Raw genomic sequence first — 27,500 nt, 5'->3', positions numbered from 1 at the left:
ATAGTAGTGTGTGTGTGTGTAACTCCTAAATCAACTATTTTATAATATCTATGTTTATCAGTCCGCCGTTCTTTTGCTTGGTTTTGTGATAAGTTCCGTTACTTATTATTATTATCATTATTATCACTTCCATTATCATCTTCTTTCAATTCTGTTTCATTTTCTTGCCGATTGTCTTCATGACACCTAGGGCAGAGAAACGCACAGTATACATTTGTAGGCCATTAAAATAATCACACTAGATTGTTCATTTACAAATTTATTATTATTATTATTATTATCATTATCATTATTATTATTATTATTATTATCATCATCATTATTATTATTATTATTATTATTATATTATTATTATTATTATTATTATTATTATTATTATTATTATTATTGCATTAGCTGCTGCTGCTGTTACTATCGTTGTCGTGTCACTCGGTGAAGTTAAAAGAAGAGAAAAAACAGAAGACAGAAAATGTAATTGTTACTGGTTGTTTATTTTGTCTTGGATCCAATCGTAGAAATAATTCACGTTTGCGTAGCCTCCTGGAAATATCCCACATCTGAGACCGAATGATACTATTCCAACAACAATCCATTCGCCGTTCCTGCAACACTGAAGCGGCCCTCCGGAATCACCCTACCGTATAAAACAAATATATTAGAAAAACTAATACATACGTTTTTTTTACTTTACTTTTTACTTGTTTCAGTTATTTGACTGTGGCCATGCTGGAGCACCGCCTTTTAGTCGTGCAAATCGACCCCGGGACTTATTCTTTGTAAGTCTAGTACTTATTCTATCGGACTCTTTTGCCGAACCGCTAGGTTACGGGGACGTAAACACACCAGCATCGGTTGTCAAGCGATGCTGGGGGACAAACGCAGACACACCAACACACACACACACACATACATGTATATATATATACATATATATGACGGGCTTCTTTCAGTTTCCGTCTACCAAATCCACTCACAAGGCTTTGGTCGACCCAAGGCTATAGTAGAAGACACTTGTCTAAGATGCCACGCAGTGGGACTGAACCCGGAACCATGTGGTTGGTAAACAAGCTACTTACCACACAGCCACTCCTACATGTCTACATCGAATCAACATGATATATATGCATTTCGTTATTAAACCGGTACTCCGTCGGTTACGATGACGAGTGTTCTAGCTGATCCGATCAACGGAACAGTCTACTCGTTAAATTGACGTGCAAGTGACCGAGCACTCCACAGACATGCGTCCCTGTAACGCAGTTCTCCGGGAGATTTGGCGCGACACAGAGGAATAAAGTCTCTTACTCAAAGACATAAGGCGAAACCGGGAATCGAACTCACATCCTTGCGATCGTGAGCCGTATTCCCTACTCAGTCACGCACCAGTACAGCATTTCACTGTATAACTTAATCAAAAGTTGATGCTGTTGTTTTTGGTAAGCCCACTAAGCAGGCCTGCGGTCGAACACGTTCAGGCTACCATCATCCAGTATTTTGTTATATCTAGTGCTATGTTCGTCAATATATATATATATATATATATATATGGACTTTTTACACTCCGGCTGCACCTCTCCTACCTATAGATTACTCTGGACTCTACTTTTGATGAAGAATCGCTGCAATACACCACAATACACAGCTGCCAGTTATAATGTATATGTATTTTATATCTTGTTATATTTATTTAGTTATATCTCATTATATTGATTGTAATTATTGTACTGTATTAATGTCTAATCTTAATGCTCTTGTGTAGTGTTTTAATAAAGTATATGATTCGGTATTATCTGATAATTGATGAATGATTTAGATATATTTCTCCATTTTCTTATTTTGTATTATTAATTTATGGTAAAAATAATTTTACCTTTGCCCACCTAATACAGTAAATGAATTAATTACATCGCAATTCTTAACATTTATGTATTAGCTTTGTTGGGTACTTCTCTAGCAGTATATTGGATATATGTTATCCATGGAGGGTTGAATTTACAACCCCTATCTCATTTTATATATATATATATTGGAGGCCCAGTGGTTAGGGCAGCAGACTCGTGGTCGTAGGATCGCGGTTTCGATTCCCAGACCAGGCGTTGTGAGTGTTCATTGAGCGAAAACACCTAAAGCAAAACAATAACAGTTCTATGTCATTCCTGTCATTAGACAAACTGTTAACCAATGATTAAACAGTTTAAAATGTGGTGTATCTAACATTTTAGATACATATTCTTCGCAAATTCCAATATGATAAAAATAAAGTAATACAAATCCCGTACCTAACCACCTGTATTCTGCAGGCAAAGAACGAGTGGCTAGATGAAGAGTTGACGGCGAAATCCAGCCCGAAAATAAGTCATAGACACACGGGCGAAGGAAGGGAACCGTTTGTGAGAGAAATAGCAACCAAATTTCCCTCGGTTTTGTAGTAACATCAGCTAAATTTCTTCCACATGATAGAAATAGCAGCTAAATTTCCTTCAACTCGGAAAAAATAACAATCAAATTTTCCTCGACTTAGTAGAAATAGCGATCATATTCCCCCCGACTAGTAGAAAAAGCAACTAATTTTCCTTGATTTCGAAGAAATAGCAGCCAAATTTCCATTTACTTGCTAGAAATAGCAACCAAATTTTCCTTAACTTGATAGATATAGAAACCAAATTTTTCTCAACTTTGTAGAAATAACAATCAAATTTTTCTCGATTTGCAGAAGTGACAGCCAAATTTCCTTATATCCTTCAAATACATTATCCTGTCTGAAGAATTGGAGAATGCATTGGCTATATTACTCATCTTACAAGCATAAATCTTACAAGCATAATTTGAATAAGAACAGGATGCAATGGTCACGCTTGGAGCGCTTCAGACGATAGGTTTGTTCGATCAAGGCTGATATGGGAGCTCACAATAGTAATAACTATTTGAAACGGGTAATAAAGCAGTTCTTTCTAATTTTGGCACACAACCTACAATTTTGAGGGCAAAAGCAGGCGAGTACATTGACCTCACTGTTTGAAAAGTACTTATTTTAGCAACACAGAAAATATGAAAAGTCAACTTCGGCGGGATTTTAATTCAGAATGTTAAGAACCGGAAGAATTGCTATCTGATACTTTGTCCGATGCGGTAATAGTTCTCTTGGCTGGGCGCCTTCTAATAATCTCATTTCTTTATTGCCTACAGAACGTAACGGCAGACGAAATACCTATTTCTTTACTACCCACAAGGAACTAAACACAGAGAGGACAAACAAAGACAGCGATGTATATACGTCAAATTCTGTTTCAATTACGTACACCGAGTTTATTTCAGCTCGGCAAGTTTTTCGCAATATCAGTGAATGTCTTATTCACTGCTCTTTATATATCATTTTCTACTCTAGGCGCAAAGCCCGAAATTTTTTGGGGAGGGGGCTAGTCGATTAGATCGACCCCAGTACGCAACTGGTACTTAATTTATCGACCCGAAAGGATAAAAGGCAAAGTCGACACTCAGACGAAATACCGATTTCTTTACTACCCACAAGGGGCTAAACACAGAGAGGACAAACAAGGACAGACAAACGGATTAAGTCGATTATATCGACTCGAGTGCGTAACTGGTACTTATTTAATCGACCCCGAAAGGATGAAAAGCAAAGTCGACCTCGGCGGAATTTGAACTCAGAACGTAGCGGCAGACGAAATACCGCTCAGCATTTTGTCCAGCGTGTTAACGATTCAGATAGCTAACCGCCTTCATCTATACAAGCAGTTCCCAACCTTTTCACAGTGGTTACTAACAGTGGTTTCCAAGCCTTTTCTTTAAATGAGTTTTCCCACAAACTTCTTTTAATATGCTTATCCTTATATATATGAAATTTTGAATTGAGTTCACGGACCTCCAGCACTACCTTTGCAGACTAGCAGGGGTCCGTGGACTCCAGGTTGGGAACCACGGATCTATAATAAAAAATGCGAAATTCTGTCTGTCCGTCTGGAACCCCTGTATCTCAGTCTACATTTGTTATATGAAGAAATATTAAACCTTTTGGGAATCAGACTGATCCCGGGATTGAAAATCTGCCTTTTATTTGGTTCTTGAACATCCAGTACTGGGATCTGATTTAAAAGCATTTAGGTTGCTATTTTTAGCAGATAAAGCTTGGCTGATATAGGCCATCATGGCTGGCGTTTGTCAGATGACATCAGAGATCAAGGAGGCGATAAATGACATTCGCTTCGTTAATTTTACGTCGAGATAAGAACTTTGGGACAAATTGGCCAACAGTTGGAAGTCAAGTTGGGACTGAAACAATAGAATGATTGCATTACAGAATTAATTCTTATCCGTCCTTAACCTCTGAGCAAACCCCCACCGGGGAATATAGTCATTATAGAAGTATTATAGTTATGCTATATAGTTCTCTTCAATTTTGGGTTCCAGTTCCGGTTAGCCCTCCGCGGGAGCTAGCTAAAAGGTCTGCGTGGAGTGCAGCTTTTAAGCTAGTGTGTAATGAAATCACCGTGATCACCGTGACCGACCAGGCTATCAGATGTTTTTACACATCGCTGGTCACAATGCGCTTCGCATTGTTTTAGCCTTCAAATGACGCCACCCCGCTGGCTAAGCGAGCAGGCCAACAGATGAAAGAGTGAGAGAAAGTTGTGGCGAAAGAGTACAGCAGGGATCGCCACCATCCCCTGCCGGAGCCTCATGGAGCTTTAGGTGTTTTCGCTCAATAAACACTCACAACGCCCGGTCTGGGAATCGAAACCGCGATCCTGCGACCACGAGTTCGCTGCCTAAACCACTGTGCCATTGCGCCTCCACGTGTTATGAAATAATAACAAGAAAATGACAGTTACATTACAGGCATCTGTGGAGTTGCCCATGGCACAGAAAGCAGCGTCATAAAATGTAAACAATCTTGTTCCCTTGTTTGGCAAAACAGACAGCTTTGCTTTGCAGGCGTCGTCAGAAATGATATCTATATTCGCTTGGTAAGGTATTGCAGAACCTTTGCCGGCTGTAAAGAAAGGAAATATAATGAATGAGAGTAGAGATATCAATAAATAACACAATAAGAAAGAAAAAAAAATGGATCACATCGATAGAGTCGGTTTCATTTATGGAGCTGATAATGTAACGGGGACGTAAAGAAACCATCACCAGTTCGTTTACGTCCTCGTTAAGTTTCATCCAGTCATGATAGTGGCAGGACAAATAAACCTCATCACACATATACATACTCACATACATACTGTATAAACGCACACACACACATAACACACATATATACACACACAAACATAACAGAAGTAAATAGACACGCCATAAGACATCGTTTTATGTTTATTCTGAGTTGTTAAAGTTTATATTTTTTATAATTGTACAATACACCAGAGGGTCCACATCACCACATCATTCTCTGACAGGACCCTTCTCTTTGTTAAGAGAAGTGTGGAGGATAATCTTTGTTGCAAGGCCTCTGGCATAGCAGAACAGGTTGATGTCAGTCTCTGAACTTGGTTACTATGGCAGAGCAACAAGAAGGAAGCCACTTCTTCGACCAGCCAACAACAAGCGGAGAAAAGACTGAGCCAGTGAGATGGTGGAGAGGCCACTAGCATTTTGGGACACTGTCATATTCACTGATGAGTCCAAATTTGCTGTATTTCCTAACAGTTGTCGAATGTGGGTCTGGAGACTCTGTGATCAAAAATTTGATGTGAAACGATTGCAGCCAACAATGAAACGGCAGCTATTCTGCGATGGTCTGGGGAGCAATTTGGAGAAATGGTTGATCAGAGCTGGTGGAGTGTAAGGGAAACATAAACTCAGATAAATATGTGTCCATATTGCAGAGAGGACTCCTTCCTATCTTCTCTAGTAGTGAAACGATAAAAGAAGACTCTATATTAAAATGACCCAAGATTTGTCGGCTGAGAATGGCATTAAAAAGCTTCCATAGTCAAGCCAGTCACCAGATATGGACCCTATAGAACACCTCTGGGACATAGTGGACAGGGCACTTAAAAAAAAAGAACAAGAAAACATCTTCGAAATCAGATCTTTTGAGATTACTGCATGAAACTTGGCAAGAAATTCCGCAAAAGAATATTCGTCATCTAATCATATGCATAATAGGGTCCTTTCTTTGAAAAATGCAAAGGGCATGTCCACTAAATATTAAATATTCCCATTATAACAATTAATAAATAATTTGAATATATAATTTCAGATTTAAATAAATTTTAATGATTATAAGGATGTCTATTTACTTCTGTCATATCTGTGTACATATAACGTGTGTGTGCGAAAACGTGGCTTAGTGGTTAGCGTAATCGGCTCACGATCACAAGGTCGTGAGTTCGATTCCTGGCGGGTGTTGTTTCTTTGAGCAAGGTACCTTATTACACATTGCTCCAGTCTACTCAGCTGGTAAAAAAATGAGTAATACCTGTGTTTCAAAAAGGACCACCCTTGTCACATTCTGTGTCATGGTGAGTCTCACTGAGAACTACATTTTGGGTACGCGTGTCCGTGGAGTACTCAGCCAGTTGCGCGTTAATTTCAAGAGCAGCCTAATCCATCGATCGAACCAACTGAAACACCCGTCGTTATAGCGAACGGAGTGTCATATGTATGTATGTATGTATGTATGTATGTATGTATGTATGTATGTATGTATGTATGTATGTATGTATGTATGTCAGGTCACTTTCGAGTGCTACTGGTAACATGTAACCCAGTACCACCTGTTGCATGGTCGGGTCGTCGGCGACTGAACTGGCAATCTCACCAAGCTTGCTTGGTGAGGAGGGTGTTTATTGGACAACCTGCGGGATGAAAAACAAAACCTGTCAAAGGGCGGAGGAACTCTTGAGAGTCAACGGCCATCCAATAAATGTCTTAGGCAGTATCATGCGCGGGGACATAGAAATAATCGGACTGAATACCCGATCGCGCAGCTAAACCATTGGGAGTGAAGGACTCCTAGCCTTTGTTAGGGCATCCTTCTAGGAGAAGGTAACTCAGGTAACTGGGATAACTCCGACATAAAACCTGCGGCTCAGTGGTTACCGATGATGTTGACTTGTTCTTCTTTTCGGATTATGGCTGCTGTTGCTTAGTGAGTGGGATTGACTCAGGGCACAGTCTTTCCTCACTTTAAAAAAATCTTCTTGCACAGGCATTGCACGATAACAACATTGATTAAGCTTCGTGCAATGGCCATACTCGATAACGAGGGCGCAGCTACCATGTATGTATGTATGTATGTATGTATGTATGTATGTATGTATGTATGTATGTATGTATGTATGTATGTATGTATGTATGTATGTATGTATGTATGTATGTATGTATGTATGTATGTAGATAGATAGATAGATAGTTAGATAGATAGATAGATAGATAGATAGATAGATAGATAGATAGATAGATAGATAGATAGATAGATAGATAGATAGATAGATAGATAGATAGATAGATAGATAGATATCAAAGTATGTAACATTATTTATCTATTTCAGCCGATCTAATGAATCGATTGTCCACCGGGTACTAAATAAAACACGTGCTTTTCGGAGATAGCACATCCGAAAAGAAATATGGCGACTCCTCTCTGGCTGAAAGATTTTTGCCACATTTTTCCGACGCGGGTGACATGGCCTTGCCACACGGATTCGTAGGAACTTGTGTTATTCCACACACACCTACGACAGGCTATTACATAACTTAAGTTTATTTTATATTTTGTACTTTGTACTTTATATTCCATGTAAATATAATAATAAAGCCTATTTCATTTGCCTGCCTGTCTTCTTAATGAGCACAAGAGAGAAAAAAATAAATAAAATGGCGACTAACTTACCGGTAGAATTGCTACCCCATCCGGTAACAGTACACGTCTCACCCACAACGAAAGACTCTTTCTTGTAAAGGTGAGTCGGTTTGACGTACTTGCTAATAAAAACGGGTTTTCGCAGTTTCAATAATGCAGCGTCATATCTCATAGGTCTTACTGTGGTGGCCACGGCAGGAAATTTGAAAAAATAAGAGAAAACGTAGATAAGTTATGAATAAAATTCAAAAGGAAGAAATAAATAAATGAATAAATAAATAAATAAATAAATAAAGAAAGAAAGAAAGAAAGAAAGAAAGGAAAAGGGCATGGCTGTCCGGTTAAGAAGGCTGCTTGCAACCAAGTAATTCCGCGTTCGATCCCACTACACAACACTGGACAAGTATCTTTTATTATAGACTCTGGTTGATTAATATCCTGTTAATAGAATTTAGTGCGGCGAGCTGGCAGAATCATTAGCACGCCGGATAAAATGCCTAGCAGCATTTCGTGTCTACGTTCTGAGTTCAAATTCCATCGGGTAGGTTGAGTTTGCCCTTCATCTTTTTGGGGGTCAAATAAAATAAGTATCAGTTGAATAGTGGGATAGATTTAATCGACTTGGCCCCTTCTCTAAAATTGCTCCCCTTGTGCCACAATTTGAAGCGAACACTTTGTTAGTGGAATGTAAAACGATTGTCAAGTGATGTTGACGTGATAAGCACAGACACACACACACACATCATATGTATGTATATATACGTGTGTGCGTGTATATATATGTATGTATATTTGTGTGTATGTATGTGGGTGTGTTTGTGTATATATATATGTGTGTGTGTGTGTGTATATATATATATGTGTCAGTGTGTGTGTGGGGAGGGTGAGCTTACATTTATGAGTGTGTATGTATATATGCATGTACAGTTGTGTGTATATGTATGTGAGTGTATGTGTGTGTGTGTGTGTGTATATATATATATATATATATATATATATATATATATATACATATATATATATATATGTGTGTGTGTGTAAGTGTTTGGAGGTATATATATGTGCGTGCGTGTGTGGGTGCGTGTTTCCCTCAAATCGTACACACGACACTAAACTCACTTATAAGTTATTAGTCGGCCCATGGTTATAGAAGAAGTTTCTTGCACAAGGTACTGCACAGTGGTACTTAACCCGATACCACATGGTTGTAAAGCAAACTTCATAACCACACAGTCATTTCCATCAAAAGTTGATGTCAAAAAGACATTTAAACTTAGCAATTAGTTTACAATTTGAAGATGTAATCTTTTTAATGAACCACCCGAAAATTTCGAAGGATATTAAGGAAATTTCTTTCAAGGAACGAGTTGAGTGAAAATTGTAAATTCAATGAAGATAGTGCGAGATCAAATTTCGCTCGAAGTCAACATTGCCTCAAGATCAACTTTGTCTCGCGATCAACTTTGTCTCAAAATCAACTTTTCTCGAGATCAGCTTTGTCTTCAGATCAATTTTGTCTCAAAATTAACTTTGTCTCGAGATGAACCCTGTCTCAAAATCAAGTTTGTCTCGAGATCAACTTTGTCTCGAGATCAACTTTTTCTCGAAATCAACTTTGTCTGAGATCAACTTTGTCTGAGATCAACTTTGTCTCGAGATCAACTTTGTCTCAAAATCAACTTTGTCCCGAGATCAACTTTTTCTCGAGATCAACTTTGTCTTGAAATCAACTTTGTCTGAGAATCAACTTTTACTCGAGATCAATTTTGCCTTGTAGTCAACATTGCCATTCACCATTTCGGAATGGATTTTTAAAAATATCACTCCAGAGGCGGTGCATTGAGGAGACGCCATGGCCTTCGTGGGTGGTAGACTTAATCCACAACCACCCGGTTCGATACCCCACCTCTTACTTTGGTAGCCCTTAGCTGACCAACCACTTTTGTAAGCATTCAAGCTAAGCCACCTGTTTAAAAATCCCTTCCACTTCTTTTCCCACCACTGTTGGATGCTCTGTAAAGTGTTATAGGCACTTATTTCCCCTTAACTGACTCAGAAAATTAATCGGTTTTCTCTGTGAACGGATATTGCGAAAATGTTGATACTAAAAGAAAAGCGGCATGCTGTCAAAATCGTTGATACGCCGGACGAAATGCTTAGCGGCATAAATTTTGATTTCAAGTGCCACCACCTAGGTTGACCTCGCTTTTCGTAATTTTGGAGACTATAAAATAAGGTACCAGTGAAGTACATGGGTGGATGTAATCGACTTGCTTCTTTCCTTAAAATTTGCTGGCCTTGTGCCAAAATTTAAAGGAATTAAATAGAAAACAGAAAAAGAAAACTTACTTGTAGAGTTTTCATGTCTGATGATTTTTTCGACGGCTCTAAACTGTTCATAGCTTTCATTTTTCCTCAAGTCGTATTCACCAGCTACAACTGTCCAATAATTGGTATCATTAAGATGGTTGAACGCGATCGCGCTACCAGAAATGAAACAACAATAAAGTTAATCTAAAACCACGAGATAAACATAGAATTTTACGCGCTTAAATCTTGTTCAAGTATGAAAGATATTTTAACCGGAAAAGACCTTTGACTACATTTTGTCGTGAAGAAAAGTCTTTCTTTAGATCCAAGCGCAATAAAACAGCATAGTCAGTTTAGAGCAATTTCTATTGCATTGGTGAATGAATTTCGAACTCGTTATTTCTCTTCAGTACCAGACACCAACAAAGACAACACTGATTTGACAAGAAAACTTTGCTTCTTTTATCGTAAATTAGTCAGTAATATTGGTCTTAAGGTTGTATATAATTAGGCATACTTAATTTCCTTGGAACTAAGCTGGAACTAAAAAATTCTTTTTTACTTCCAGTTTTCTGTCACCATTATCCCAATCTCTGGTAACCATAGTATAAAATTGCGTGACAACCATTTTTTATATGTCAATTGATGTGGCACTTGTGAAAGTAGGTACATCGTAATCGGAATGAAAAGTTTAATGGAGTTGTTTGGATGCAGATGATTTAGCACAGCTCACTAGACATTCAGCCTTGTTTTGGCAAGAGAACCTCTTGGCATTCGAGGCAAACACACACCCGCTCATAACCCACATACATGCATTCGCGCGCAGAAATATACACATGCAGATAGAAAGAGTGAAAGAGAGCACAAGAAGGAGAGGTATTGCAATTTATAAACACGGTGTGGCTGTTTGGTAAAAAGCTTGCTTTAACCACATGGTTCAGAGTTCAATCGGCACTTTGGGCAAGTGTCTTCTACTATAGCCTCGGGTCGACCGAAGCCTTGTGAGTAGATTTGGTGGACGGAAACTGAAAGAAGCCCGTGGTATATATATATATATATATGTGTGTGTGTGTGTGTGGTGTGTGTGTGTGTGTGTGTGTGTGTTTATGTGTGTGTGTGCTTGTCACTCTACCATCACTTGACATCCGATGTCGGTGTGTTTACGTCCCCGTAACTTAGCGGTTCGGTAAAAGAGACCGATAGAATAAGTACTAGGCTTACAAAGAATAAGTCCTGGAGTTGATTTGTTCGACTAAAGTCTGTGCTCCAGCATGGCCGCAGTCAAATGAGTGAAACAAGTAAAAGAATAAAAGACAAAAACCCAGAGAAGATGACTCTGATATCCGGTGGCTGTGTGGTTCTGGGTGGTTCATGGTTCTGGGTTCAGTCTCACTGCGTGGAACCTTAGCGCAGTGTTTTTTACTATATCATCGGGCCGACCAAATGCTTGTAAGTGAATTTTGTAGACGGAAACTGAAAGAAGCCCGTCGTATATGTATGTATGTGTGCGCGCGCGAGCTCGTGTGCTTGCGAGTCTGTGTTTGTTTCCCACCATCGCTTAACAACTGGTGTTGGTGCATTTACGTCAACCGGTGTTGGTGTATAACTTAGCGACTCGGCCAAAGAGACCGATAGAATAACTACCAGGCTTTAAAAACTAAGTACTGAAATCGATTCATTCGACTAAAAGTTCTTCAAAGCGGTGCCCCAGCATGGCCGTAGTCTAATGCCTAAAACAAGTAAAAGATAAAATATAAAGATACACATAAAAGTGATTTATTTGCTTAGTGTTATGCCATGCGGACGATTTCAAATAAGGATGAAATGGTGCTGTAGATGGCTGCCTATGGCTAGAAATTTTAAGACCTTTTTAATATGTAGGAAAGAGAAATACTAAATGTGTATGGTCTGTGCCCCTTCATTACTCCTTGATTTAAAATTCAAACGAGTAATATTCTCCACTAAACGTGATGCGCCACTTGAACAAAATAAAATTTTATTTCGGATTTCTCAGTTAAAATGTATATATATATAAATATATATATGTATTGAAACTTACTTAAAACAGTGTGCAGCAGATAAGACCCACTGTGGATGGATTAAAATGCCACCGCAGAGATGTTTGAAACCGGATTTTACTTGGAAAGGATGATTCCCTGCGAAATATAAGGACACCAACCAAGGAAAGTCGCCAGGAGTTATTCTTTCGCCACCAACAACTCTTTTATGACGGTGGTGATGCTTTCGCCCATGAATCTCACCTGAAACGAGAACAAAATTTTTAGTGTGTCGGACAAAATGCTTAGCGGCATTTCTTTCGGTTTTACGTTATGATTTCAGATTATGCCGAGGCCGAATTTGCATTTCATTCTTTCGGGGTCGATAAATCAAGTACCAGTGTAACATTGGGGTCAATGCAATCTCACAATTTCAGGCCTTGTGCCTTTAGTAGAAAGGATTATTATTATTATTATTATTATTATTATTATTATTATTATTATTATTATTATTATTATTAGTATTATTCAGTAATATATTTTTTATATCGTGCTTTCACTTCACTACCGAGCGCAGCTCTGTGTGCCTTGGGTATGTGCTGTGATTTGTTGTGATGCTCTGATGGTTATTGTATGGAAAGTGTTCTGCGTAGTATGTGTGCAGTGCCTAGTAGTGCAATTTTCTGTATGTTATATGTGTTTGTAAGTCCAGGTGTTTTTGTTATGTATTTGTCTGAATATTTTTTTATCATGCCTAATGCACCTACTATGATAGGAATTGTTTCTGTTTTCAGATTCCACATTCTAGTTACCTCTATTTCCAGGTCTTTGTATTTTGAGAGTTTCTCCATTTCTTTTAGAGACACGTTGTCATCCGCTGGTATTGATGCATTAATTAGAAAACATTTTTTTCTTCATGATCTCTGACAACTATATCTGGTCTGTTGGCCTTAATTTCTCTATCTGTCTGTATTGGCATATCCCAGAGTATGGTTGCTTTCTCGTTTTCTGTGAACTTTTATGTTGTGTGCCTATACCATCTTTTTTCTGTTGTTATTCCATAATGTTGGCATAGCTTCCAGTGTATATAGGTCCCAACTCTGAATATATTCCCTCTTAGCCAGGACTGGGCAGCCAGAGATAATATGATTTATTGTTTCTTGTCCATCTCCACATATTCTGCAGTTACTTGTTATATTTCTTTTCATTATATGTTTTTGGTAATTTCTGGTGGGGAGGCTTTGGTCTTGTGCTTCAATTAAAAATCCTTCTGTCTCTGCTTTGAGTCCTGAGCTTCTCAACCATTGTTGGGATTTTCTTTATCTATTTCTTTTGCATTTAGTTTAGTCCGGTATTTGCCATGAAGGGGCTTTTCTTGCCATCGTTTTATCATGGTTCCTTGCTGTTCTATTTTTAGTTTGGATTTCATTTGTTTTATAGCTTTTGTTGTTTATACATCTTCTTCTTCTTCTTCTTCTTCTTCTTCTTCTTCTTCTTCTTCTTCTTCTTCTTCTTCTTCTTCTTCTTCTTCTCTTCTTCTTCTTCTTCTTCTCTTCTTCTTCTTCATATTTATTCGGTGGTATGATTTCTTGTTTGTATTTGTCAGCTTCCTTAAATACTGAGAACAGTTTTTTGTTTTGCTCGTGTTTTGCCGCTATTTGTATCAGTTTTCCTTCCTTCTGAAGTAGATATTTTTGCAGTCCTATGGTGTTTATTTCATAGTAGTTTTCCAGCTGTATAAGGCCTCTACCACCATCTATACGTTGTATATATAGCCTTTCTATGTCAGATTTTGGGTGATGCATCCTAGATCCTGTCATTATTTTTCTTGTTTTCCTATCTATTTTGGTCAGTTCATTTAGTGTCCAGTTAAGGATATTGTAGCTGTAACTTATAACTGGGACAGCTAAAGTGTTGATACCTATTATCTTGTTTTTAGCATTGAGCTCTGTTTTCAGTATTGATCTAACTCGTCTATAATATTCTTTTTTTTATTTTCTCTTTCATTTGTGTGTGTTGTGTCTTATCTAGTTCATGGATTCCTAAGTATTTGTAAGTTTGGCTTTGGTCTAATTCTTTTATTTCATTGGTTTTATCTAGTGTGGTGTTGCTACTCATAATTAGTTTTCCTCTTTTCAGGGTTACTTTGGCGCATTTTTCTAATCCAAATTTCATATCTATTTCTTTGGTAAATCCATGAACTGTCTTTAGTAGTGTTTCCAGCTGTTTGTCATTTGTAGCGTATAGTTTTAGGTCATCCATACATAAAAGGTGGCTGATCTTTTTGCCGTAACATTTATATCCGCATCCAGTTCTGTTTAGCATATCAGATAGAGGTGACAGTGGCAAGCAGAAAAGGAGTGGAGAGAGCGTATCTCCCTGGAATATTCCTCTTCTAATGGGGATGGCTTTGGTTTTCACAAGTCCTCTTTTGTTTGGCGCTGTAGCACTGTTTGCCATTTATTCATAGAGTGTCCTATGTACTTTATAATTGTTGGTGCAGCTTTGTTCATGGCTAGTGTTTCGAGAATCCCTGTGTGGGGGATGCTATCAAACGCCTTTTTGTAGTCGATCCAGGCCATACTGAGGCCTTTCTTCTTTCTGTGGCTGTCTTCAGTTATGGCTTTATTGATCATTAGTTGATCTTTACAGCCATATGAGCCTTTGCGGCATCCTTTCTGCTCTTCTGGGAACAGGTTGTTTTCGTCCAGGTGCTTGTTCAATCTTTGTGATATTACTGCAGTAAATGCTTTGCACATTGTAGGGAGACAGGTTATAGGTCTGTAGTTTTCTGGTTTTGCTGTCTCATTCTATTTGGGAATTAAGATGGTTTTCCCCTTCGTGAGCCATTCAGGCATTGTCTCTGGCTCTGCCAGTATGTTGTTAAAATTTTCAGCCAGCTTTTCGTGCATTCCTGTTAGATATTTCAACCAGAATTTGGGGATCTTGTCATGCCCAGGTGCCTTCCAGTTGCTTAGTTTTGCAGTGCCTGGGTGACCTCTTCAGTTGTTGTTGTTGTTGTTGTTGTTGTTGTTGTTCTTCTTCTTCTTCTTCTTCTTCTTCTTCTTCTTATTATTATTATTATTATTATTATTATTATTATTATTATTATTATTATTATATTATTATTATTATTATTATTTTTTTTTTTCTTCTTTCAAATTTGCTTCCATTTCTTGCCGAGTGTCTTCCCGACTCCTAGGGCAAAGAAACTCATAGTATACATTGGTAGGCCATTAACCAAACTCAGTAGTTCGTTCTTTTTTTTTTTTTTTTTTTAAAGTTAAATTAAAATACATGAGCAGCAACAGTTCTCACATCGACAATGCTCTTCTCAATACGTGTGATGTACCAGTTAAGACATTCTTTTGCACTTCTTGCAGGGATGGTAAGCCAGGGATCATTCTCATATAATTTTCGGTTCCCTTCTTGATCATTCCTAGTGCTCCTACGATCACTGGTATTGTAACCGCCTTGAGATGCCACATTTTCTCAATTTCAATGAGTAGGTCTTTATATTTTCTGAGCTTGTCAAACTCTTTCGCTGAGATATTATGATCACAGGGGATGCTCATGTCGATCAATAAGCAAACTTTATTGTTTTGGTCTTTCACAACAATATCTGGTTTATTGGCCTTGATGGTTCGGTCTGTATGTACTGGAAAGTCCCACAGAATGGTTACATTTTCTCCTTCAGTTACAGCCTCAGGGTGGTGATTATACCACTTGTCGGCAGTTTTGATATTGTAATGCCGACTTATTAGCCAGTGGAGATATTGGCCAACTCTGTCATGTCTTAATTTATACTCCACTGGTGCTAAGACTTTACATCCAGAGATTAGGTGGTCCACTGTTTCAATCATGTCGTTGCAGAATCGGCATTTTGGATCTGCTCCATTTTTCATCACATTGGCCTGGTAGTTCCGGGTTAATAGGCTTTGATCTTGAGCAGCCAGGATGAAACCTTCACTCTCTGCTTTTAGCCCTGAGCTCCGTAGCCACTGATGGGTTTGCTTCTGGTCAACATCAGCTTGTTTGCTGTGGGTCACATATTTGCCGTGCAGAGGTTTCTCCTCCCACCTATCAGCCAATTGCTCGTGCGCTTTTTTCATTGCCATCATTTTTACCTTCTTTGCAACAATAGTTGCCGTACTTCCCTCGGGTTGTTCAGTTTGGGAATCCTGCACGAGATCAATAGCAAATTTTTTGCTTTCCTTTATGATAGAATGAAGCTTCTTTCGTCTCTCGTGATTTTCCACGAGCTTTAGCATCCAGTCATTCGATATTTCGAGATATTTGGCCAGTCCAATTGTGGTTGTTTTGTAAGCTAGTTCAAATTGGATCAGGCCTCGACCTCCTTGGGCTCTGGGGAGGTAAAGGCGATCTACGTCTGCCTTTGGGTGGTGCATCCTATTACAACTCAGCAGCTTGCGTATTTTCCTATCTATATTCTTTACTTCACTCATATTCCAGTTCAACACATTGTAGCTATAAGTAACAACTGGAACTGCTAAGGAATTTATAGCTAACACCTTGTTACGTGCATTTAGTTCAGATTTCAGGACTGCACGAACTCTCCTATAACATTCCTTCCTGATTTTCTCTTTCATGCTTGCATGCTGAATACCAGAGCCTTCATTTATCCCTAAATATTTGTATGTTTGTTCTTGCTCAAGCTCTCTTATGACTGTGTCAACATCTAACACGACTGAATTTGTGGTCTTCACTTTCCCTTTCTGGAAAGTGGCCTTGGCACACTTCTCAAGTCCAAACTCCATCCCGATGTCATCGCTGAATGCTTTCACATGCGCAATAGGCCTTCAAGTTCATTATTGTCTTTACCATAAAGTTTTAAGTCATCCATATAAAATAGATGGCTTATTTTTTTATTGGCAATTTTATACCCATACCCTGTTCTGTTTAATTCACTTGTAATGGGTATTAGGGCTATGCAGAATATTAAAGGTGAAAGTGAGTCACCTTGAAAAATTCCACAGTTGATGTTTATATTTTCTGAGGCAAGTACTCCATTAGAGTGGTATAATTGGAGATTCGTATTCCACAACGACATATTGTGCTTCAGGAAGTTTGAAATCACAGGGGAAATTTTGAAGATGTCCTGCGATCTCAAGATCCATGGATGCGGTATACTGTCGAAGGCCTTTTTATAGTCAATCCATGCGGTGCTGAGATTTCTACGCTTGTTGTGACAGTTCTCAAGGATCATACGATTGATTAGCAGTTGATCTTTGCATCCGTAAGAGCCTCGGCGGCACCCTTTTTGTTCAATGGGGAAAATATCGTTCTTCTCCATGAATGCATATGTTTTCTCCGCCAGGATAGATGTTAGGATTTTATACGTGGTGGATAGACAGGTTATAGGCCGATAGTTTTTTGGAAGGTTGGTTTCGTTATTCTTTGGGAGTTATTCTTTTGTCACTCCAAATCCTTTTCCAAAAGTTTTGAACTTCTTCCATGGGAGGGGGGTCTTTAACGGTTACTTTCTCCTTCCCTATTTCTCTGTAGAATTTTTTGGCATTAGATGTGAACAGCTTATTTGCTTGTAAAACTTGTTTCTCTTCTCAAATCTTCGTATTATTGGGCTTTTGCTTGGACTTTTTGTTTCAGCGTTTCTTTTATTGATATCAGTTCTTCTCTTGGTGAGGATCCAAATTTTCTCTTCATCTTTCTTCTTGTTCTGGATCTTACATCATTTCCACATATTAGTTAATTTAATATTGATATTTCCCCTCTCATAAATTCAATCTCTTTTTCAATTTTACTTCTCCAGGTTTGATTTCTTCCCAGGTTTTGTTTTCTTTGTTTTTTCGGGGGCATACAGCTGGTTTCAATTGCCCTAGCAGAAGCGTAAATAATTTCATTTAACTCAGTAAAATCAGGTTTTAATTCTCGTATTATTTCATTTGTTACATAGTTGCCAATTTGGATTGTTTTTTTATTTTGGTTTGTATTTGAGAGTTTATGAAGTGGTTCTCTATCATTCATACTTGTATGTCTTACAACTCTGTGTTCTTCAGCAAATGCGAGATCTTCAGTTACTGTTGTTTTTTCGTTTTCCTGGCTATCTTTAACAGGTACAATAGAATTTCTTGTATCTTCAGGCCTTTGCCTACTTTGGTCTGATGGCAGTCTTTCAATTAAGCCTCGTGGCGGGCTATACTGTTCACCTGATTCTTCATTTCCTTTGTGTCTTATATTTATGTCATTTTCCGTTGCGTGCTTGATCGCGCTTATTTCACTGTCTGTGAGTCTGTTATTTCTAAGGATATCCCTCCTCACATTTGCTAATTTGTTCTCGTCCAAATAGGGCCTACTGTCTTGATTCCGTGTTCTCCATATACTGTGAGAGTTTGCGGTGTGTCTCTCTTGAGATGGCCTACCTAATGCATAGTAATAAGCGTATATTACTTCTTTATACTCTTCTCGGGTCCATTTGTTCCGCTTACATTTTCTTTCTGTGGTGGTTGTGGTGGTGAACTTGGAGGGCTCGAGTTGGGGGATTTCCCGTTCAAGTGACCATCCATGTCCGTATTCGGAGAAGAGTTTGTGCCAGTTGATGACTTTTCGATCCCAGGCTGGCTCTTCCCTGGGGGACGCGCTTCCAGATTAACCATAGGACAAGCGATTTGGTATACTGATTTAGTTTTCCTTTTAGTTTCCAAAAACATTTTGGTGCTACGATAATGTTATCATTTTATAGCTTTGATTGGCTCGTGGGGAGACGGCCATCATTGCCGTTACAATTATAATCGTACCATTATAGCAGCCGTAGTCGGCTTATTATTGTTATTATCATCACCATTATTATCACTATCATCATTATCACCACCATTACCATCATCATTATCATCATCACCATCACCATCACCACCATCATCATCAATGATATTGTTTTATGTGTAGTCACAGCAGTATCTTATTATTGTTATTTTTGTTTTTTTATCATTATCACCATCACAGTAGTGTCTGTCTGTATCGTTGGCTGGCTTGGTGGTTGGTTGGCTGACTGTCTTCAACGCCAGAGTTCTTGCCTGTCAAATAATACTTTCATATTTGGTTAACAATAGAGCCGAGGTGAGGTTTGTGTTGGTTGAACTCTTTGAGTGTGTGTATGTGTGTAGATAGATAGATAGATTATCAGCACTATTATTATCATTATTATCATCATCACCATCAGTGATATTTTTTTTTGTTTAGGTGGGGTCCTATCGGTCAAAAAAAATTCAGATGTTTACTACTATTAGGCTTAAGAAAAATTAAGGAAGGGCTGTTCTGTATTGTTTGTGAATAGAGAAGTTGTGTTCGACCAGAGAGAATCTTAGCATCATCATTTTATTATTATTATTATTATTATTATTATTGTTATTATTATTATTATCATATTATTATTATTATTATTATTATTATTATTATTATTATTGAGTGAGAGAGCAGTGCATGCCATCAAAGTGACACTGGGATAAATATACGAAGCCCAGTATACCCATCATGACAACCCGTCTGATAAGGGTACACTAGACACATGCATCACAACCATATGTGCACAACATGGTGATCTCATATCAAGATAAACAGCACTTGACCTTGCAGGTGGGGCCCAGTTAGAATTTTCTTCTGGTCGAATAACCCATCCCGCTCAAAAGGTTCCTGAATAAGGGTTGTTTAAGGATGTTGAGCGAAACACCCATGTTTCCAGAGGTGAATTATCCAAACCCCAAATAATCCCTCTCAACACATGGCTATGATGCTCCCCACTACTTCTACTCGTGATCAGCGATGCACATATCGCCAGCCGCTAAGGGACATGCTTAACTAGTTAAGGTCAAATAACTGACCAGCAAATCTGTGGTATGGGCAGAATATTTGCTGTAGCCCATCTTTTATACCAAGACAAAACAATGTACATGATAACACTTCCAATCAGTTAAGATCAGAAGCCATGAGAGCCACTGCCTGGAACTGCATCAGAGGACTTATTATTATCATTATTATTATCATTATTAATATTATTATTATTATTATTATTATTATTATTATTATTATTATTATTATTATTATTATTATTATTATTATTATTATTATACAGGGGGTGAGATGGCAGAATCGTTAGCACGTCAGCCAAAATGTTTAGCGGCTTTTCGTCCATCTTTACGTTCTGAGTTCAAATTCCGCCGAGATCCAATTTGCCTTTGACCCTTCGGAGTCGATAAAATAAGTATCAGTGAAATACTGGAGTTGATGTTATCGACTAGCCCCCTCCCTCACAATTTCAGAACTTGTGCCGAGAGTAGAAAGGATTATTATTATTATTATTATTATTATTATTATTATTATTATTATTATTATTATTATTATTATTATTATTATTATTATTATTCAGGGGATTAGGTGGCAGGATCGTTAGCACGTCAGCCAAAATGTTTAGCGGCTTTTCGTCCATCTTTACGTTCTGAGTTCAAACTCTACCCGTGAACAAAGGTAACACCCCTTATTTTTCGATTATTATATTTGACTTTTGCTTGGTATTTGTACAAGTTGACTCCAAATTTCACCTAGAGACCTCAATAGACAACAAGTTAGAAGTCTGAGTTGTGTCATGACTAGGGTGCCATATTTTGGGATTTGCACAGAGTATTGTTCTAGAGAATGTCTGTCAAAACATGTGAAATTTAGGAGTTTGTTTGTTTGTTTGTTCGATTTACAGTAATGAATATTACTCCGAGGCTTTCAACCCATAAGTACTATTTAGAGAGGTCGATTTCGCTTGATACAGAAGCCGGTAACTGCGTGGTTTTTGAGCTGGCAGAAACGTTAGCGCGCAGGGCGAAATGCCGCTACGTTCTGAGTTCAAATTCCGCCGACTCGACTTTGCCTTTCATCCTTTCGATGTCGATAAAATAAGTACCAGTTACGCACTGGGGTTGATATAATCGACTTAATCCGTTTGTCTGTCCTTATTTGTCCTCTCTGTGTGTAGCCCCTTGTGAGCAGTAAAGAAATAGGTATTTCATCTGCCGTTACGTTCTGTGTTCAAATTCCGCCGAGGTCGACTTTGCCTTTCATCCTTTCGGGGTCGATAAAATAAGTACCAGTTACGCACTGGGGTGATATAATCAACTTAATCCGTTTGTCTGTCCTTATTTGTCCTCTCTGTGTGTAGCCCCTTGTGAGCAGTAAAGAAATAGGTATTTCGTCTGCCGTTACGTTCTGTGTTCAAATTCCGCCGAGGTCGACTTTGCCTTTCATCCTTTCGGGGTCGATTAAATAAGTACCAGTTACGCACTGGAGTCGATATAATCGACTTAATCCGTTTGTCTGTCCTTGTTTGTCCTCTCTGTGTTTAGCCCCTTGTGGTTAGTAAAGAAATAGGTATTTCGTTCTGAGTTCAAATTCTGCCGAGCTCGACTTTGCCTTTCATCCTTTCGGAGTCGATAAATTAAGTACCAGTTACACACTGAAGTCGATGTAATCGACTTATTCCGTTTGTCTCTCCTTGTTTGCCTGTGTTTAGTCCCTTGCGGTAGTAAAGAAATAGGAAATAGGTATTTCGTCTGCCGCTACGTTCTGAGTTCAAATTCCGCCGAGGTTGAATTTGCCTTTCAGCATTTCGGGGTCGATAAATAAAGTACCAGTTACGCACTGGGTCGATGTAATCGACTTAATCTCTTTGTTTGTCCCCTCTATGTTTAGACCCCTGTGGGCAATAAAGAAATGTATTTCCAGTAGGCTAACTCTCAATATAAACTCATTAGAACGCCCACTTTTATGTCTTACTGGGATACAGTCAAAGGAAATCGTGGCGCTAAAGCGTATCCCAAATTGAAAAGCTTAAGAGAACTGGATTTCTGAAAAGATTATTGAATGAAATGTTTTTCATTTTATAAAAATTATTCTCAAGCATGACTATGATTAAGATCATGACTGTTCGATTGGATGGTTTGCATCCAAAGCACATGGTTTTGAGTTCTGATCTGCTGCACGGCACGTTGAGCACTTGTCTTATACTATAACCCAGTGGTTTTCAACCAGGGTTCTGCCAGTACAGTCTAGGGGTTCCGCAAGAAGTTACAAAACTGCTAAGATCGGCAGTAATTTTTAATTCTCCTGTGCAGATACGTGTGCATAAGACTATTAAATTATTGCACAGGGGTTCCTCGAGCCAGTGGAATGTTTCCTTGGGGTTCCGCTCCAGCAAAAAGTTTGAAAAGCACTGCTATAACCCAATGCCAGCAATTGACCTAATGCCTTGTCAGTGAATTGGTATACGGAAACTGTGTGGAAACCCTTCATGTGCATATGTATATCTATCTATCTATCTATCTATCTATCTATCTATCTATCTATCTATCTATCTATCTATCTATCTATCTATCTATCTATCTATCTATTTATCCATCTATCTATCTATCTATCTATCACTCTCTCACTCCTTCTCTCTCTCTCTCTCTCTCTATATATATATATATATATATATATATTATATATATATAACACACACACATATATATATAATATATATATATATATATAGATAGATAGATAGATAGATAGATAGATAGATAGATAGATAGATAGATAGATAGATAGATAGATAGATAGATAGATAGATAGATAGATAGATAGATAGATAGATAGATAGATAGATAGATAGATAGATAGATAGACAGGTAGAGCTGATGTACAGCACGTACATTTGATCACTAGAAACAAATTATTTGTGCAGGTCGTTAGGTAAAAGCTGAACACTGAGAGGTCATCCTCGACGGGAGAGTCCAACATCTGATCCTATGTGAACGGTCATAGGATCAGAACATCCTTACCAGTCCAACCATCATATCTAGATAGATAGATAAACAGATAGATATGTTTCTTTATTAGCCACATGGGGCTGAACACAGAGGGGACAAATTACAAAGTAGAGCTTGTCTTTTTGGGGAGAAATAAAGGGGCGAGGGTAGGTTTTCGATCAAAAGGGATCGTAAAAAAAATGATCAATAGGGATCGTGTATCACAGAAATGTCATGATGTAAAGTGTAAAGGGGGAAACAGATAATGTTTATCCGTGGAAAGAAAAGCTTACGCAAAAGACCACGGTAACCTCGATCAATAATGTCACATGTTAACACATTTATTTGGAAGTAAGTAACTCTCTGTTTTAAATTTTTCTGGGTTCTTAGGATTATGGTCAAGGTGGCTTCGTCATTCATACGTGCCATCTTTGCTACATTCACCCAGATATATAGATAGATGTGTGTATGTGTCTTTACGCTTGTTTCTCCACCACCACCACCACCACCACCAACCCACCACCACCACCACTAGCATCATTCTGTTTCACAATGGACACAACAAAAGGTATCAAAGATTTTTAGGAATGTGTAGACGTTTATCTCAATACTTGATAAATACTAAAATTCTCTACTTTTAGTCAGGTCTCGAAATGATCGCAGAAAAAACTGAGATGAAGGGTATTGCTCAAGAACGCAATGCACCACTCCAGGGACTGAAACCACGATCCCGCGATCGTGAGTGTAACACCCTAACCATTAGGCCATGCATCCTGATAGCAGCAGCAGCAGCCGTTCAAGAATTTGGACCTGGAGATCTCCATTTCCAGCGACTTCGAGGGCCACCTCCCAGTGGTGTCAGGTGTCAACGAAGAGCCCTCGACTGCAACAAGACGACCAAAGTTTATTTTTCCAATGTCTGGGGTCTCCCGACCCGAAACCCTAGACCATCACCTAATCACCCTTACCCGTCTTGTTGCTTAGCAACAACAGCAGCAGCAGCAATAGTAGTAGTGGTAGTGGTAGTGGTAGTAGTAGTAGTAGTAGTAGTAGTAGTAGTAGTAGTAGTAGTAGTAATGACGATCCTTGCTACTATAGATACAGGGTTAGCAGTTTTGTGGGGGTGGGGATTTAGTTGATACCAGCCGATACTTTTGGCGTCCCTGAAAAGATGAAAGGCAAAGTTGACCGAGGCAGAGTTTGAACGGAAAGAACTGCAAGAAATACCGCAAGGCAATACTTCCTTATAGGGACAACGGTCCAATCAATAATTCTACTTATTTACTGAAACATTATTCTTGTGACAACGGAAGGTTGAGTGGGAAAACTGGCCCCGGGGGCGTTTGAAATCGGAACGTCAAGTGCCGTTACTGAAGGTCGCACTATAAACTGGTAGCTTGCGGCTTTAGGATATGCATCTTCAAGGTTTAAAAAAATACTCACAAGCGCCTTCTGCATGAGCAATTAATAGGAAAGAAAAGGCGCCGAGAACACTCTTTTACCCTTTTACTTGTTTCAGTCATTTGACTGCGGCCATGCTGGAGCACCACCTTCAGTCGAGCAAATCGACCCCAGGACTTATTCTTTGTAAGCCTAGTACTTATTTTATCGGTCCCTTATGCAGAACCGCTAAGTTACAGAGACGTAAACACACCAGCATCGGTTGTCAAGCAATGCTGGGGGGACAAACTCTGACACACAAACACACACACACACACACCACACACACACACACCACATATATATATACACACACACACACACATATATATATATATTATATATATATTATATATATATATATATATATATATATATACACATATATACGACGGACCTCTCAGTTTCCGCCTACCAAATCCACTCACAAGGCTTTGGTCGGCCCGAGGCTATAGTAGAAGACACTTGCCCAAGATGCCACGCAGTGGTACTGAACCCGGAATCATGTGGTTGGTAAGCAAGGTAATTACCACACAGCCACTCCTGCGCCTATATATGTTTAGGGGTACTTATTCTGGTTTTATGTCTCGAGTTCAAATTTCGCCGAGGTTGACTTTGCCTTTTATCCTCCCAAGGTCGATAAAATACGCATTAGTTGAACATTGGAGTCGATCTAATCGACTCCCACTTCCCTCAAAATGGCTGGCCTTGTGCAAAAATTAGAAAGAATTGGAATGATTTAACAGGAATGTGAATGCTCACGTACTTGATTGCGTGCTCCAAGATATTTTAATCAACTCTAATGACGCACCCTTAATGATGAGAAAAATTAATTAATTCTGCTTTGAAAAGACAGTCAAGACACCCACTGAATTTAAACTGATTAAAATTAATTAAATGCAGAATGCAGCGGGGTGAGGAGTGAGTGTAATGTTTGGTCATATTAAATAACGCTGTGGTGTGGCGATTTATCACAATCTCAGACAACAACAGAAAATTCAATAAACGCAGAACAATTTTTGATTTGGTTTTAATTGGTACAAAGAATATCTTTACCAGAATCGTTAGATCATTGCAGAAAATGCTTTCCGGCATTTCTTTCCGTTAATGTTCAGAGTTCCAGTCTCGCTGATGTCAGCTTTTCCGTTTGAGCTCGATAAAAAATGTACCAGTGGAACACTGGGTTCTTTTTAATCGACTTCCACTTTCTTCAAAACTGTACAAAGCCATCCTCACCTGAACTGATATTAATTAAATATTCTTTTCTACTCTAGGCACAATGCCTGAAATTTTGGGGGAGGATTCCAGTCGATTAGATCGACCTCAGTATGCAACTGGTACTTAATTTATCGACCCAGAAAGGATGAAAGGCCTTGTCGACCTTGGCGGAATTTGAACTCGGAACGTAAAGACAGATGAAATCCCGCTAAGTATTATTTTTGCCCGGCGTGCTAACGTTTCTTATTTCTTTACTACCCACAAGGAGCTAAACATAGAGAGGACAAACAAGGATAGACAAACGGGTTAAGTCGATACACCGACCCCAGTGCGAAACTGGTACTTAATTTCTCGACCCCGAAAGGATAAAAGGCAAAGTCGACCTCGACGGAATTTGAACTCAGAACGTAGCGGCAGACGAAATAGCTATTCCTTTACTACCCACAAGTGGCTAAACACAAAGAGGACAAACAAGGAGACAAAGGGATTAAGTTGATTATATCGACCCCAGTGCGTAACTGGTACTTACTTAATCGACCCCGAAAAGATGAAAGGCAAAGTTGACCTCGGCGGAATTTGAACTCAGAACGTAGCGGCAGATGAAATACCTATTTCTTTACTGCTCTCAAGGGGCTACATACAGAGAGGACAAACAAGGACAGACAGACGGATTAAGTCGATTATATCGACCCCAGTGTGTAACTGGTACTTATTTAATCGACCCCGAAAGGATGAAAGGCAAAGTCGACCTCGGCGGAATTTGAACTCAGAACGTAGTAGCGGCAGACGAAAGACCTATTTCTTTACTACCCAGAACGTAACGGCAGATGAAATACGGCTACGCATTTCGCCCGGCGTGCTAATGTTTCTGCCAGCTCGCCGCCATGATATTAATTAATATTGAATGTAGTCGGGGGTGGTGAGTGAGTGTTATGTTTCAGTTAATTAAGCAAACAATACGGTGTTGCGATTTGTCACACTTTCAGACAACAGCAAACTAAATAAATGTGGAACAGGTGGAAAAGAAATAATTGATTTGGCTTAAGTATAAGGAATGTCTTTGACAGAATCGTTTGAGCTTCACACAAAATGCTTAACGGCATTTCTAGCGACTTATCCGTCGGTCTGAGTTCATATGTCACCGAATTCAACTTTACCATTCATTTTGTCATCATCATCATCAATCCCTGAATATTACTGTTTCAAGTCCTATGACTCATGGGACCACTTACTCAATTTCCATGGCGTATAAGGTGCCGAAATCACAACATTACCCTTGAACGAAACCGGGGATCATTTCTATTTCGATGTCTGTTAGCCACTCTTTTGCTCTTATTGCTCTTACCTAGTCGGCTAACCGTTGCTCACTTATTTCGAAGTGTCCTATCTCATTCCATTTTACTTTCATTCGTTGTCGGAATCAATTATTTCTTTTCCACCTGTTCCACGTTTATTTAGTTTGCTGTTGGATTCACTGCTGATCCAGCATTCAATTACCGTTCGGTTTGCCTCCTTATTCCACATTCTTCTCTCCCTCTGGCTTTGTTTATAAGCAATCTCTTGCTGACGACCGGGCCTGCACTGCTCAACCAAAGGGCACCATCTGGACGAAAGGTTTTCACCTTTGGTTCCATCCTCATTAACACCATTATCTGATACATTTGTATTTGACATTTTCACTCAACATTGAGGTGCTTTTTAGGGTTAGCCACCAACCGGTATTTTTATCGAGACATCATCTCTAGTAAGATTGTCGACCAAGACTGCAGAGCTCTTACTACCCATAAGTTGGGCCTGTTCCCTTCGAATTTCTGTGTGTTGAAGACCATGACCCTGATTCTCACTAAATAACAGGTGAGCGTCAGTTGGTACCATATCATCCAAATATTGCTCCGG

At 38.9% G+C, this 27,500-nt stretch overlaps 1 protein-coding gene across 1 annotated transcript in view; it reads right to left on the bottom strand.

Annotated features, from left to right (window-relative positions):
* Positions 1 to 478: 478 nt before the first annotated feature.
* LOC115209569 (mast cell tryptase-like) overlaps positions 479 to 27,500 on the bottom strand; it is a 36,684-nt gene continuing 9,662 nt past the window's right edge. The window contains exons 3-7 of the mRNA XM_036501677.1: positions 12,201 to 12,442; positions 10,181 to 10,314; positions 7,862 to 8,011; positions 4,851 to 5,011; positions 479 to 634 (exon numbers count right to left, since the gene is read on the bottom strand). Coding sequence (XP_036357570.1) covers positions 479 to 634; positions 4,851 to 5,011; positions 7,862 to 8,011; positions 10,181 to 10,314; positions 12,201 to 12,442 — 843 coding nt within the window. The remainder of the gene's footprint in view (positions 635 to 4,850; positions 5,012 to 7,861; positions 8,012 to 10,180; positions 10,315 to 12,200; positions 12,443 to 27,500) is intronic.

The sequence above is a fragment of the Octopus sinensis genome, linkage group LG3, assembly GCF_006345805.1.
Source record: "Octopus sinensis linkage group LG3, ASM634580v1, whole genome shotgun sequence".
Lineage (NCBI taxonomy): Eukaryota > Metazoa > Mollusca > Cephalopoda > Octopoda > Octopodidae > Octopus > Octopus sinensis.
This window is presented reverse-complemented; position numbering and strand designations above follow the sequence as displayed.